Source organism: Equus asinus, chromosome 4 (assembly GCF_041296235.1).
Source record: "Equus asinus isolate D_3611 breed Donkey chromosome 4, EquAss-T2T_v2, whole genome shotgun sequence".
NCBI lineage: Eukaryota > Metazoa > Chordata > Mammalia > Perissodactyla > Equidae > Equus > Equus asinus.
Window position 1 is genome coordinate 102,313,180 of NC_091793.1, and position 16,698 is coordinate 102,329,877.

A 16,698-nucleotide genomic window follows, 5' to 3' on the forward strand; every position below is an offset into this window, starting at 1 on the left:
GACGCCAAAGCGGAACGTGCACACTTAACCGCTGTGCCACCGGGCGGCCCCAATTCATAAGTTTTGAATTGCATGCATTTCTGAGTAGCATGATGAAAGCTTGCACCATCCTGCTCTGTCCCACCCAGGACTTGAATCATCTCTTTGTCCAAAGTATCCACGCTGTATATGCTACCTGCTCATTAGTCACTAAGTAGAGCCCTCTTGGTTATCAGATCCACTGTTGTGGTATCGCAGTGCTTCTGTTCAAGTAATCATCGATATCGTCTGCTCCTGACATCCAATCATTGAAATCTTAATGGCTCAATAATCCTCCTTCTGATGAATCATCAGGCTAATAGTAGCCTAACACTATGTCACAATGCCTACATCATTCATTCATTTCAGTTTATCCCATAGGCATTGTATCATCTCACATCATCATCATCATAAGAAGGGTGAGTACAGTACAGTAAGATATTTTGAGAGGGAGAGAAAGACCACATTTACGTAACTTATTACAGTATATTGTTATAGTTATTTTATTTTATTATTAGTTATTGTTGTTAATCTCTTATTTTGCCTAATTTATAAATTAAACTTTATGATAGATATGTAAGTATAAGAAAAACATAGTGTGTATATATAGGGTTTGGTACTATCTGTGGTTTCGGGCATCCACTGGGGGTCTTGGAACATATCCCCAGTGGATAAGGGGGACTCCTGTATCAGAAGATGCGCTGGTCAGTTTATTAAGAATGATTAAAGATCCAAAAAGGATTCTCACTGACGTGTCAGTATTGGAACAAAAGCAAATGCTTACTGAGCTCCTTCATGTGCCCAGCACCTGTGGACACAGAGACCTAAGGTGACAACCTGTATAATCTATGGAGTTATCAGACCAGGAGAAGAAGCTGAATAGTTGCAAATAGAGGGAGGAAAAAGGGGAAAGGAAGGTGCCAGGCATGGATTCAATGCCAGGGATAGTATATATATAAATCTTCACAGCAATGCAACAATTCTGTGAAGCAGATATTTTTGTACTTCTTTCAAATTAAGAAACTGGGGTTCAAAGAGGCTAAGTAGTGTTTTTTAAAATGTTTCTCACTGTGACTGGTGACCTGAGATTCTAAGCCATGTCCATCTAATCTCGGCTGCCATGCACTGAGTCTCTAGCAGGAGGCGATGTGTGACTGCCCTCCTCCATACCAAGGTATGCATTCTAGCTCATGCAACCAGAATCAGGTTCAGATGAGAAATATTTCTTCTGTGTTACATTTTCTTTGTCACTCATCTTCCTGTGAGTAACATTGGAAACCAAACATACCCAATGAAATACCCTTTTTTGCTCACAAGTCATAAATATTATGACTTTGGATAGGAGAAACTTAATGGAATATTTAGGGTTTTGATTGTTTGATGGGTCACACTTCTCACCATACGTGCATTTTAAATAATCTGACAAATTTGAGATGATTGTTAAGATGAAAGATTATGTAGAAAAAGAACTTTGATTGAGTTTGTTGAAGTTTAAAGACTGTAACACCAGAAATGACACCATTCTCAATTTAGCAGTAAGGGAATTATCTTTCTTTTTAATTCAAATTATTGAGTTTAAATATTAATATTGTCACAGATAGGTGACATGCAGAAACATGATAAATTTCTACTGAGCGTGACATTGATCTTACTAATACTGTGGTCTGAGCTTTTCTTATGGGTGGTGACATTATGCTTTATTACCCACATTCATCTCTCATTCTCAACCATCTATATCCCTCAGACATCTTGAATATATACTCCAGATCATTCAGACACTGCTGAAGGAACTGTCTCAAATTTGGCAGAACAAAATTCTCTTACTTTAATCTATAAAAAAGCCATTCTTGTGTTTTGGTATGTTTTTCATTTAGAGCTTATTGGATCTTAAATATCGTACAAATCTAGTAGTTTTATAAATTGGAATCTCACATCAACTTAGAGAAACTTAGAAAAAGCAGCAAATGCCAAGTGGAACTGGTAGCCTCAGTGACCACCTGTGAATAAGACAAGAAACACTCAGAACGACATACAGCCTGACATGATCATTGGTCTTTATGGTGGTGGCCTCCAGTCATCAAGATGCAATGAATTATGTTCTTTCCCTGCTATTTAAGAAACCATTTTTAGCAAGGTTTGCAATAAAAACTGTTCAAAAATAATTTTTAAAGTGATTTTCTGAAAGTCCTGATTAGAACTTAAAAAACAAACTTCTACGTTCATATAAGAGATGTGAACACTTCTCCCTTCCTGTGGGGTCTGCACCCCTAGGCACTGGGGCACTCTAACAGGTGGTTTACAAAAGGAGTCTTAGCCATCCACGTACCTGCTGAGGCTGCGGCTGTCAATGGCAGGGAAGTCTATAGCAGTATGATTAGTTCCTATGTTGCAAACTTTCCCTCAGATTTTTTCTCTAGTTTATTTGCCAATTTCTTTACCTTCCTTTTCAAATAAGCTAATTAAAAACTCTCATTGGAGAGTAAAACTTGTCCTATGTGGTTAAAATGAAATCTACTTTAACTTCAATCACATTATTACCATTTGAAACACTCATTATGTGAAAAATATGTGCTTGGATTTTTTATCACCTTTGGGCTCCAGAGAAAACATTTAGCAGGTTTAGAAACTAAAGGAACAATGAATTCATAGAGTTTTAGTATTTTACAATAGTTGCACAATATCAAGTCAGATATTGTACTATTAGATACCACACAATGGTCTTAATATCTGTATAATATTGGATATTGAACATCTACTATTGTACAAGGATCTTATTAATGCCTGTAGTGTATCTGATGTTGCACAATATCTGGTTTCAATTAAGATAAAAGGAGAATGTCTATTTAATTTGCTGTTATGACTATTAATTCAGTCCTGGATGTGAACATATGATCTATGACTGTTGTTTCTGGATATAGAACTCTACAAAGATGTGTCGAGCTACTCACGATGATGGAACTATTTAGGAATAGACTTATGACAAGAGCCCTACAGGTTTGAAGGTTGGTTTATGGTTCCAAGGGATGAGTGGGATTTGAGCCTTAATTAAGGTGAAGCTACTCAATGGCATGCTCTGAAAATACGGTTGAAGCTGAATTTCACAATCCTCTGTCCATTCCTATGCATGACTCACTGGTCTCATGTTGAACTGATGGATGTTTTTCTATGTCTTCCATTTTTAGATTTTTATGCTTTAGCTCACTCTGTCTAGGGTAACTTTTTCCTGCAAATGGTCTGAAGCTAAGTTAAACTTCATTAAATCAATTTTTTTAAAATGAGGCCATTTTGCAAATAATTGAACAAAAAAAATCACATTTTCTCAGTCATCTAGCTGAGTTTGCTAGGCTCAGTTGAGCATCTGAAATCTTTGCTTTCATTAATGTGGTCTTTTCATTAATATACTTATGTCAATGAAAAATAATTAGTCAAACAAGTGATTGACTTTGCCTTTTTTTTTGCTTCTACTGAGCCTTCAGAGCTACCAAGATGATACTGTTGATATTATTTTTTCTTGTGAACCTCAGAATAGTTCCCTGTGATAAAATTATAAATTATGTATTATAAATAATAAAATTATTTTAAGCTGATTTTTCAAAAGCTATATATGTATGATAACAGAAATTGTATATGTATTAGATAAAAGCTCTATGAACTGCTTAATCTAACACATTTCTATGTATCTAGTTTTTTACAAAAACTGAATTCTCTCCATGTTTACAAGGCAGTCTGTGATAACAAGCAAAATAAACAAGAGCCTTTCTGGATAAACGTGTCCATATGCCAATGTGGTTTAGGTTTGATTCAAGACACAAAACTCATTACTTCTGGAAAAATGAAGGCACATTTATTAAATGACCAGGAGAAATTCCACAGTATGTAGAAAAGGAATAATAATACATAACTTTCTAGTTTACTTTCAATTTTTAAAAACAAGCGCAAGGAAGTTAAAATATTCTTTTAATTAAGATGCTCAAAGAAATGAAATAAGAAAAGTTGATGCAAGGGCTCCTTCAAGTTAGGATTTGCAATACAAATATTTTCATCTTTTAACAGGGTGAGCGGATGTGTTCACATCTCAGTTCCAAGCTGCCTCTTTCACTAGGCAACATCAGCATTTTTTAAAGCACATTTACAATGCGTTCCCATCACTCTTGCTGTGTTTTTGTAGCACCTATAGCCATAACTGGCACCTGGGGGCCTTGCATTGTTGGCAGTTTCCCTCTCATTTCTTTGGAGTCTATTCAACTGCTGTGGTTTTACTCAGAAGTCAGTGCTTTGCATATATGATTTCCTGAGACAGTTTGAATAGTCTTTCTCAGAAAACTGTGCCAGTCTGGCTGTGAACAGCTCTGCTCTGAGAGGAGCTGACAGTAGCCGGGTCGGGTCAGCGTGCTTGGATTCAGGTTCCTAGCCATGCCCTGCTAGCTTCTCTCTCCATCCTCCCTTTTCTTACTCCTGCTTCAGTGACATCGCTGCCCACGTTGTGCCATCCCTTTAAGGAAGAGAATAAGATTTGGTCTAGTCCAGTTAGAAAAAGTAAAATGCTGCCCAGGGAACCTATGCAAAGCTCCCATAGAAACAATTCATATTCATTGTTTCAGCAACTGATGTGGAAATTATTTTAAATAATAAACAAAATGAGACAATAATTCAAACTTCTGTAAGGTAATAATAATCTGTTGCAAAGGTAGAAGTCCCTACTTGGGGTTATAGATATGAAATTTGGAAACAAAGGCAACCTTAAATTTTTTCATTTGACTGTATTTCTTTTAAGATCATCATCTTGACAATGCAGTTTTGAGATAATGAGAATAAAAATGTCTTTTAATAAGCTTTAAATGGCATGCTGTTTCGAGGTGCTAATGTAAAGAGAAGCATTGTTGTATGAAGTGGCTCATGTGGGTATATATATGTTGGTGTGCTGTACTGCTGTCAATTCCATGGTCTTCATCTGTGTACCACTGGAGAGAGAGAGAAAAAGGTCGGAATTAGGAAGTCAGTTGTCTTTTCTCTTTTAAATTAATTCAGAGGAGCTCTTGAGCATATGTGGTATAAAACAGGATGTTTTAATTCCTGAGTCAGTTTATAAACTGAAATGTGATCAAAGAGGGTGTGTAATTTCCCCCGGAACGGTTCCAGTGCATGTTGTTCTGTCCTGCGGAAAGTCTCTGATTGTCCTTCGCAGGTGCTAAGAGAACTCACTGTGAATTTGGTTTTACTGCCTGGTGCTTTTAAGGATATGTATATTCTAATTAAAATATCCAAATCCATTTGGTTTTACTGCCCAGTGCTTTAAGGATATGTATATTCTAATGAAAATATCCAAATCCATTTTCAAATTTGACTCAAAGGACACTTAGAGTCATGTCATGGATAGGAAGGGAATATTTACCCCATTAGGCCCAGTAGTTTTAATTAAGTGTTATCAAGTGTCAAATTGCCCCTACACTACAGTAAGATAAATTGTATTAAAATAAATGTTTTTTAAAAGCAATGTTTCCTAATATATATCACTAAGAAACTGGAAAAATCTATTTCAATATCCCATATATATGTTTAACATAAGTGAAGTCAAAAGTCAAATGCATTATTTGCCAACACTTACATTTTTCACTGGAATTTTTTTATCTGTATGTCTGACATTTATGTAGAAAGAGTTGATGACCTGAGGCAAAAATTTATCAACTCATACAGCATTAAACAAGTGGGAAGGCAGTGCCAGGCAAACGTATGTTATGGAGACATAATTTAATTAGACAATTTTTAAAAGTTAATTTATCATGTCTTTTGCTTGAATAGTGGGGGGAAAAACCCCTCAGCCTCTTATAAGAATCTAACCCAAAGGATATAAACCAGGTCTTTTTTGTATGGAAAGACTGTCCCACTCCTACACAGCGGGCACCGTTTGAACTGAGCACAGAGCAAAGTGTATATGTTAGAAGAAAACGAGGAAAAGTAGGCTTTTCTAGCTAATACAGACAATTATTTTACACAAAAATATTTAGTGCAACACACATAAATATACATATAAATATGCATATATACATCTGTATATATACATATATGTGTACCTGTGTATATATGTATAAAATACATGTGTATATATATAAAAAATATTTTTTCTTAATCTGTAAAGGTCTAGTGCAGAAAATGAATTTGACTTAATACCTAGAAACATCCTTCTGTATAGGCAACAACAGCTCTAACATTTCTGACTTTATAAAACAAGCCTAATTGTTTATTGCCTGTGGTTGTTCAACGAAAGATAACATGGCAATTGCAAAAGCCGAAGCATACTGATTATTAATATCCCACTGTTGTTAAAAACGGCTAGTAATACATACTAGACAGAAATCGATTTTCATTTGAGCTGAGCTATTATCATGCTGGTTTCACTTTAGAATTACTCTGCCACACATTTACTGAGTGATTACTTTTGAATCAAAATAGGGAAAGATTGAACACTCACATAAATAGGAGAACAGTGTTCTGACACTCCCAGGATACACAATATTGTGCTTCTCAATCCCAACTCTCTAATATTATTGAATGTTACTCTGTATATGGTTCAAGGATATCACTTCTCCAACTTCTCATTAGATAAATTAAAACTCTTTTAATTCTTTCCTGTCTCCTGGGACCTCTGTGAGGAGAAGTGGCCCAGAGAGGGGAAACCAGACCCCACCAGCAAGTTCCCTCTCCTTGCACAAAGTTTTGCTATACCATTGCCTGGAAATCCACTCCAGCATCCACCAGGGCTTTGGAGAGCTGCGCTGACTGCTGAAAGTGGACGTTGTCTGCAGGGAGAGAAAGGAAACATCAAGTAACTAATAGCCGCTCCAGTTTTCTCATTTTCTCACATGGAAGGGTGGGAAAGGCACAAGAAGAAAGGGACTGTTTGAAGTTCTAGGACTCAGCATCCCATTTAGCCCAAGACAAGTGAGTTGTGGAAAGCAACACTGTTTTATTGAAGTAAATGTAACAGTCTTGCCCCTCATGCTTTTGTTTTGTCAGTAGTGAAATTGCAAACCTGTCTGTGATACTAAAAAGTCTAATTAACTGAAACTCACCATCTGCTGTTCCATGAATAAGGAGGTACTCAACTTGTTTAAAATTTTCAGCTCTGCTCATGACTGTTGAATTCTGGAATTGGGAAAAAGAATGTCATTATTCAAAAAAAGATCTGCCATAAACTGATTTTTCACTTCAGTTTACAAAATAAAATGTTTTCAGCTGGGGCCCCCTTTGATACAAAATATAGCAAACCGATATTCAAGCAAATGCTGTCTCCATGCATGGCAGAATGCACAGCATGCCCTGAGCCTGGGAGGCAGGACTGGAGAGAGAGGATGCCACATCTTCCCTGCACATGCAGGAAGAGGGCACCTGCCACCCAGGCTGCATGCAAAACCCCTTGAGCCCCAGATCCTAGATTGGCTTTGTCCTATGCATTAGCACAGGGCAGAGTCTCATATTAGCAATGTATGTTCCATGGGCTTATGCTGTAGTTCAGCCAAAAAGTGTATTGCCATGGCAACCATGTGTCACATGGTGCCATACATGCTACATTTCAAAGAGCCTGTACATAGCATTTGCAACTAAACATACTCTGCAATATGTCATATGAACTTTGGTCCACATTGCTAGGCTCCGAATGAGAAGCAAGCAGTACCTCTTTTGGAACAGATGTTTAAAACCTAGTCAAATGTAACATATGGGAGGGGAATGGGTGAAAAAGATCAAGGATGGCCTTAGAAAATCAGTGGGTTGTTGTTGTCGGCCTCATTCTATATTGGGGAAAATGTTACTGGAGTGAGTCATTCCAAGTCAGCCAGGGAAACAGGACCAAAAGGGTGGGGGGCGGGGGCGGGTTCAGCTTTTTGGAGATTGCTTCCTGGCCTCAGTCAGGTAGGACTTCTAGAATGAGGGTAAGATCTGGGATGAAAAAGCTTTTGAAAGCATGGAACTGGTCATCTGATCTTAATTTGGGGATGTTTGCAAAGTTGGGGTGAAGGTAAAAATGTCACAGAGACATTGTAGTGCCTTTGGGAGGGGGTGAGCTGGAGTCCGCTTCTATTGCCTAGTTATGTGTTGGAAAGAGGAAGGGCCAGTAGCCTCTCTATGGATTTAAAATCAGCCAGCTAGAGCTGCAGCATCTTGGTGAATCAAAGTCAACTTTAAGAGCCAAGGTTTGTATTTTGCAGATATCTTTGTAGCTAACATGAGCTTAATATTTTTGATGAGAACCCTGATGGTCTGGCAGGAAAGGGATGGGGCTAAACTCAGAGTACTTGTATTCTAGTCCCCACTTTAATATTAGTGAGCTGTTCACCTGGAGACATGCTGCTCTCTAAACCTTGTTTTCTGTGAAATAGGAATAAGAGTGACTCCTCTTACTGCCTCACAGAAATAAGAATGAAGAGACATGGCTTTTTTTTTTCAGGTTAAATTGATGATGCTGATGTGAGAATGCTGTAACACAGTGTTTCTGGGGAAAAAAAATTCTGTCTACAACTTTCAGGACAGAGTCACCCAATGTGTTTCACTTGACTGAGGCTCCCAAGGTCAACTTGTCCTGGAAAGCCTTGAGCAAATGCCCTCCCATTCCTGTGTAGGCTGGATCCCATTTGTCCTGACCATATTGCATTTCTGACCCAAATTGAGAATTCACCCATGAACTTTCAGAATAAACACCTAGGACTCACTAAAAGTCACACTTTTATTTTACTTTATTTTTAGGAAATATTTTATCTAGTGTGATGTCCCAGATAAACCCATCCATGTATGAATCCACCCATCCATCCATCCATCCCTCCATCCCAATTTTACCCCATTCATTCTTCCATCTATTCACTCATTTTTTTCATCTAGTCAATCAATTTTTATTTGTCATATACCCTAATATACAATAAGAAAGGGATTTGTCTATATTGATCATCATTCTTAGCGTCTAATCATCTAAATATCAATTAAATGAATAAATGAAAGAAATTTAAGCACTTATACTGTTCACTGTATTCAGTCCTAGTTTTGCAGAGGCAAGTAGTAACAGCTAGCAGAATAAAATACTCTCTTTCCAAAATTTGCTGAGACATGTTTTTCCCACTTTCAACCTATACACCAGGCCATTCACAATAATAACTAACATTTATTGAGTGTTTACCTTATGCTAGTCACTGCCAAGCATCATAGAGGATTTATAAACAGCACTGTCCTATTTAATCTTCATAACATTCCTGTGAGATAGGTCTATAGCAATCCTACTTTCTACATGGAGACACCGAGATTCAGAAGTGAGTAACCTGAACCAGGTTCCATCTGTAGGAAGCATCAGAGCTGGACATGAAGTCTGACGGGAGAACCCCTTTTACCTCCTATGCTGCTCACAATGTGGTCTTGCCGCAAAGGAACAGTGAGAAATCACTTGTTAATTAACTGTCCTGGAATTTGTAGTACAGAAATACTCTGGGAATCCTTTGGTTCCTGTGTCCCCATGGCTTCTCAGACAATTAATCAGAAGGGAGCGGTCTGCATAGCCCTACAAGATTTGGGAGGCGTGTTTTCTGAATGTGCAGCTGATGGCAGAGCGTAAGACAGCAATAGAACCCTGAGTAATTTTCCGCCCTTAAGAGAGGAAAGGGTCAACATCAATCTCCCTAAAGGACAGTGCAGGTTCTAAGCTGGAGACAGCAGAGGCTGGGGCTTGAACACTGACAGTGAGCATTAGTAATCGGAGCCCCAGGCCCTGGAGCCCCCGTTAGAGTCCCCCTTGGTGATCCTTTCTGCTGGTCTTGCTCTCAGCCTGTGCTGACTGCACCCCTGTTTCCTCCACCTTGTTTCTCCCCACATTAAATCTAGCTCTTTGCTTGCCAAAGATCATCAACTTTAACACCCAGATCTGACCCAAATATACAGCTGCGTCACCTCACCTCCGAAAGCCTCATGAGCCTCCCTGGTTTGGCAGCTTGAACAGCAAAAGCTGCTCCTACAACCTCCCTAAGCCATAAAACTGAGAAATGTCATTGAAACATAGAGTAATAGTTAGGAGACATATAAATACGCAGGACAGTTAGCAAGGAATGTGATAACTACTGGAGTTTGGACCAAAACAGTTTCTGGCTGCCTTTTTTTTTTCTTAAATGGAGTGAATACAGGCTGAAAGAAGACAATTTTTATAAACAAGTAAAACCCTGAGCCTAAGATAAATGTTGTGATGTACACACTGTAGCTGTGATGAACTAGACATGGTGAGAAATGCAACATACTGAGAAAAAGACGAAAACTGTGATAAAAGTGTCATGATGCAAATTGTTTTACATTAACAATATTACACTACAAAGAAAGAAAGACAAATACTTTAATGCAGCAAGAGAAAAATAAAACAAAAGCTTCCCCTGCAACTGCAAGATAAGTGTGCCATTTCCAATGCACACTTCCCCCTGCTCGCTGGCAGAAGCCTCAAGGAGACCTCTCTGTGCAAGGGAGACAGGCAGCCTGGAGGCACACCCCCACTGTCAGGCTCTCAGGCTGCAGAGAACATCTTGTTCCCAGAGAGATGCAGCTGTGGCACCTTGCCTCTGGAACCACCCCTCATTCCCCACTAGACTGAGCATCCTGGCTTCTCAATCAAGAAAGACTCTTGACAGTCCACTGTATGGGGCACTTTAGCCTGCGAAAGGCAACAGCCAAAGCCAGTGAAAGAAATGCATGCATTAATTTATGGTATGATTAATGATCGGAAATAATTTAATTGTGCTATTTTAACCCACCAAAATAGGATAATCCCCATTCGATGGAAACCGAAATAAAAAAGGAAATGGATGACTAAGTTAGAAGCCGAATAGTCTATCACCAACTACTAAAAAGGAAGCTCAGAGTGATAAATGGGCAAGGATGCAATGGTGGTGCAGTTGGCACTCTCCCGAGGCTAGAAACTTCCGGAGAGCCCCGCTGCCAGCAACAGTCTGGCAAAGCGAAGTGGGAAGGATTGGTCCAGTGGCAGTGCCGATTCCACAGCATCTCTGCGAGGAGCTTTTCCTTCAAACCCTAAGAAGAACCATCTGTAGCTGCTTGTTGGATCATGCTGGTTCCTCAGTTACCTTCCAACAAATAAATCTTTGTATTTTTGAAATAAAAGAGAGCTGATAAGAGTGGGGAAGTACTGTGAGAAACAGAAGGTCTAACAATTTTTAAGCTACCCTTTGTGCCATCTAGGAACCATAAGGACAGTTTGCTTTCTCAGGATAATGGTGGCAGCTGCCATGTTTTGAAAGCTTGCTTCATGGCAGGCACAGGTGTCTCATTTAATCCTTTCAATAACCGTGTGAGGTAGGTTTTACTGTCCCCATTATCTAGATGAGGAAACTGGGGTTGAGAGAGGTTAAGTAACCTCCCCAAGCTCCTACTGTGAGTAGTGGTGAAAGAGAATTTGAGTACAGGTCTCTCTAACTCCAAAGCCCATTCCCCTGAACATCATAGTCCAGCGTTCCTTCACCTCACAGCCAAACAACTCATCACCATTTCCAGGCTCTTGTGGAAAGAGCAAACAGTCACTAGTGTAATGGACAGCCCAGTACTTCAGTGAGATATTACGAGTGCACTGACTTGCTCTATGCATTCTCCCACTTGCAACCAAAGCCTCCTAAATAACATTAAATGATGCTATTTTGGGAAGCACCATTAATGCCACAGAAAACAGAGGCCACAGAAACTTTTTAAGAAAAAATTAATTCAACCCACTATATCAGATGTTTTACTTGTTTACGTCTACCAAACAACTGTACCCGTGAGATGCCAAGGAAAGAGCTCCTATCAACCCGACAGGGGGCTCTACCTCAGGCCTCACCAAGCAACACTGGCTTCTTTAAAGATCACACAGCAGTCAACATTTTATCAGCACTCAACAAACAAGTTAAGGTTTGGCTTAAATCTGAAGGTCTCTCTCCCTTTGGCATATTCTGGGATAATAGAACAAATGTCAAATCAGTACAAGATGGCATATTTACAAAATTGCACCCTGTTTTGCATAACCTAACGATGCAGCAGTTCTTAAGGATTGAACATTTCAAATCTGCTAGCAGAAGACTGCCAAATCTATGACTGTTTCATACACTTGCCAAAAGCCTATCAAATTTTGAGCAAAATGCAAAATAAATCTCCTCTACAAGTTAAATCAGTCCCTTCTGTGTGTTCCAGGCTGCCCTCTTCTCTTGGCAACAAGGCTCAGGACTTGGGCCCCATTTCTCCTGCCCTTGATCTTATCCTTCTCTCTGCATGTTCATAAGCCCACTCCCTCCGCAGTCGTGTCCTGCCTCGTTGGCCACCATTTGGCCTGCCCTTCCCCCAGCCCTCCCTTGTGCTATCCCTTGGTTCATTGGACCTGCTTCACAAATCCCTAGGAAACCAGCTCTACCTGCTATTCCTGTGTCTTCTGTGCTGCTCTGCCTCGTCCCTCTGTGCAACCTGCAGAGAGCATCTACACTCTTCCTCTCCGTCTTCCTAAATCTTTCTCCACTGGCTTCAGATAGGTGCCCTCTCCCTTTCCTAACTCTCAGTATCTATATGTTATATAACATGTTTGTGCCTCGGTTTCTGTGTCAGTCAAATGGAGATAATTAGAGCATTTATTTCAGAGAATCTGAGAGAGACTTGAACCTAATAGTCCATGTAAAGAGCTTAGAATAATCTCCTGCTGTAGAAGCAAGCACTTAATAAATTAATGGAAAAATAAATGAAATAAATGAAACTGGATCCCCCTGGTTGAGAGGAGTCGCGGGAAGGTGAACCTCTAACTTCTCGGCCACTTCCCTTCCCTCCCTACCTGCTCGGAAGGCACAGAATTCCTGGGGCTCCATAGTCACAATTTGGAAACCACTGGTCTTTTTCCTACATATTGACCACTTCATCATACTTAAGTTCATGCTTTATTACCTGCTCTCTTTTATTTCTCGCCAAAAACTTTGTGTGCATGTTTTGTCTCACCAACAAGGTAACAATCTTCTGAACAATTAAGACACGACGCACCTTGAATGGGTGAATGAAAGTCTGCCACCTGTTAAGACTTTTTGTAGGTTTGACTAAAAGATCTGTGACCCACCATGTGAGAAATCATTCATCAATGTTAGTCTGGAACCCACTCCTCAAGGTGTGCCCACAGTTGCTATTTTCTTACTGCTATTAGGGGTGAGGGTTATCTCTTTGGCTATCTGATTCCTTTGCTCAAATCTGTCACCATTTCTGTCGGCTGTGGACTGAGACTTATTGTAGAAAAGAGCTACACTGCCTATTAGCTCTGATTTGTCACTCCTCCACTTTGGCTGCCTACTTAGAGTTTCTGGGACCAGCTCCTTGGAGTTTTAGGGAGATGAACGTCTTCCTTCTTCTTTGAGTTCCTGGCATTCTGTAAAAGTGCTCCTGCCTTGCAACTTGGCAGTAAGTGGGTGATTATCTACCAAAAGATCCTTATGGAGTCACTGTTTAGGTCACTGCATTGGGTCCAAGCTGTAGTTCCAGGGTCCCCTATTTTAAATGGAAGCTTTGTAAGAATAGGAAAAGGCATTTGCTTTGGCTGGATAGAGCCCCAGAGGTGCATGCTTTAGTGAATGGAGCATAGACTAGCTTTCAGCAGTGCACAAGCTGAACAACTACACATGGCATCCCTGCCAGTTCCATTGGCATTTACAAATGGTTCCTCCAAGTCCCTTTCCTAAATGGTAAGTAGGACCTTCATTTCACAAAATGTGCTGCTCTTGGTGATGTGGGTTCAAATTCTTTCAAATCTGGGTCATCAATGACCTAACAATGAATCCTTTTTCTCATTTGGGTTTTATTAAAAATTGTATTCTCCTCCGAAGGCTGTAATTTGGCTACTGTATCAATGATGCTTTAGCTGAAGAAAGGACAAAGATCAGAGCCTTGGTTATTACACACTTTGGGCATTCCCATCCTGGATGTGCTGCGGAGAGTCAGTAGGCCAGATTAAATGTGAATCATGTTCAAAATATTTCCTTCTGACCCATGGAAATGCATAGGGCAGTGAAAGCATCAAGGAACTGTCTTCTTTGTCTTTTCAAAGAGGGTGAGGAGGGAGGGAGGGAGAGAGAGAGAGAGAGAGAAAAAACAACCTGGGAAAGAAAAGTCAAAGAAAATGGGGTCCAGAGGGGCAGCTGGGGCCTTGGAGGAAAATAGAATCTTTGAATGTATTCTTGCCAGAGACAAAAGCACAGGCTCATTTAAAAAACAAAGGAGGGCAGCTTTATTCTAAAGCCTGCTGTGCACCAAATATAGGCACTTAGATTCAGTTCTCCACATTCCGAGGAAGCAACTTACCAGGGTGGAAACAATTCAGTTAATGCATTTGCCTCACTTTCTCCTGCCCACCTTAACTATCGCCCACCCAAATAATTCCTCTGAGCAACACATTGGGAACCTTTAGCTCCCTGGTACTGGCAGTTTTAATGTGTCCATTGCCAGCAATGAATTTTGTGCCAAGAAAACCCGACTCCTGGCGTGGAAGGATTAAACAGTCCTCGGGTACCATCTGTGCAGTGAAGTGAAAGAGTGACTTTGTGCACCCAGTGTGGGTGTGTTGCCATTGGCAGTAGGAAGTGACTTCTATTTACACGACCACCTTATGCAGCGAACACCTAAGGGGAAAGATGAAAATGGCCACCACAGTGGGGGGCTGAGTTAGGGAGTAGGGGGATGTGTGTGGGAATGAGGAGCCTATGGGAAAGTCTAGAAAAAGATGCAGGTTGAAATGGCAGATTAAAACTAATGGTCCCACACAGGGAGGGCTAGTTGTACAGCAAACACCCCGTTGGCTGATGTTCATCGAGGGAAGTAGGCTAGGTGCCGTGGACTTCCTCAGGTGTCAGGGTTTGGACTTGACTCTGTGCCTGCAGGTTCAAAGACTTTTCAGAATGGGATTTTTTTTTAACTCATCAGAACTTTTGACTCATCATCCACCAAGTTCCTAGAGTCAGGGTTAGGGGCGTGGGCGGTACACCTCTGATGTTTCAGGAGTTTTCAGTTCTTTGGGATATCTGAGAAAGCCCTTCAGTAACCCAGCAGATACGGCATACCATTGGAGGGGTGGTTTACAAATTTAAGCATCCTGGTTGGGTCATAGACAAGAAAATTCCAGCTGTAAAATGGGAGAAATGATGAAGACATAAAATTTTTACAATAATGTTTCCCTTCAGAAAGTTTTTAAATTAAATGAGGAAAGGTTTTAAGGTTTATACTTCATACTGGGTAATCCAAAGAATACATTGTTAAGTAAAGCCTTGAAGCTCACAATACTGCAGAGGGGGAAAAGGGAGCACAAAATAAGTATGAGTCCGAGATAGATAAACTGAGGATTAAGACATATATAAGGAAAATGTCATGGGAGTCAAAAGGGGAGGCTAGTCACTGGAAGAGCAGTACAAGTTTCCTAACAGATGGAGACGGAGGGGAAATAATATTCTAGGCAGAAGGAGCAGAGGACAAAGGCACTAAAAGAGAAGGCCTAGAAATATTCAGAGAATAGTGAACAGGCAGGTAAACTGGATCACTGTAACAAGGTTACAATGATGAAAGAATGAAGGCTGGATGTAGTTGAGTCCACAGGAAAAGTCCACAAGAGTGTGATGGGTGGGGGTTAATCTCACAGCTCTGTGTGGTGCAGACTGGGATGGAGAAAGAAAGCTAAGGGGAGACAAATTGGATTATTATAAAAGGAGATAAGTCATGTGACAGTGGCAATGTGGTTACAAAGAAGGGAAAAGATGTCTAAGATAGCTTATTGGACATGGAGGAGAAAGAGTGGGAGGAATTGAGTCCAAAGTCTTATGTGGGACAATTAGCAGAAATGGGGACAATCGGATTATGGAACTGCTTTGTCCCATAATATAAGATCATTTGTGCACCTCACTTTACAGGTTGTTACTTTTCTAGCTTGATCGAAAAACAGAGATGAAAACACACATGCAGCACAAACACAGAAACATACCTCTCCTGCCTCTCCCCTCATGAGCCTTGCTAAATAAAGCTGAGAGTAAGGGGTAAAACTAAGCTGTCTGCACTTATCCTACAAAACTATAAATTTTGGTTGTTTTATTGTACTTTGATCAAATCATTTCAGAATCCATAGTAATGATGACATCTTACAAAAACACACAAATATTGCTCAGAGCAATGTATTAATATGCAGCCCATGTATTGAGAGTTGTGGCACAGATAAGAAATTGTGTTCTTAAATTATTCTTGTTTTTGTTTTCTTTCTTTTTAATTCACTGTCCTGGGAAGAATTTTGAATTTCCTTTGGAGAATGTAAAGGTCAGATGATTTGTCTTGTCATCTGTAAGTTTCTGGGTTTTCAACTAACATGACAGATAGAATCAGGAAAGTTTTGGAAGGGCCAGTGTGCTAGAAGGGTCCCTAGTACTTATGCTACACTTCCAGCTGCATCAGCTCGACACCAAAGAGAGTGCTCTGGCTTTGCAGTGGCATCCACACTAGCACATGGGGCTGCCTGTGATAGCTGCACCCAGACCATATTTCCAGTGCTATAGCCCATCTGCAGAGCAACCTACCTACTGGTCCTCCCATCAGGCAACTAGCCTGTTGGATGTTACTCAGTAATTTGGGTTCAAGGACCTTTCAGGGTGATGCCCAACTGTACCTATTCCTCACCTG

The 16,698-nt window shown here is 40.2% G+C and overlaps 1 protein-coding gene across 1 annotated transcript in view; it reads right to left on the minus strand.

Annotated features, from left to right (window-relative positions):
- Positions 1–3,842: 3,842 nt before the first annotated feature.
- The window catches only part of DPP4 (dipeptidyl peptidase 4), an 86,783-nt gene continuing 73,927 nt past the window's right edge, over positions 3,843–16,698 (minus strand). The window contains exons 24-26 of the mRNA XM_014860096.3: positions 7,089–7,161; positions 6,742–6,815; positions 3,843–4,979 (exon numbers count right to left, since the gene is read on the minus strand). Coding sequence (XP_014715582.3) covers positions 4,878–4,979; positions 6,742–6,815; positions 7,089–7,161 — 249 coding nt within the window. The 3' untranslated portion in view covers positions 3,843–4,877. The remainder of the gene's footprint in view (positions 4,980–6,741; positions 6,816–7,088; positions 7,162–16,698) is intronic.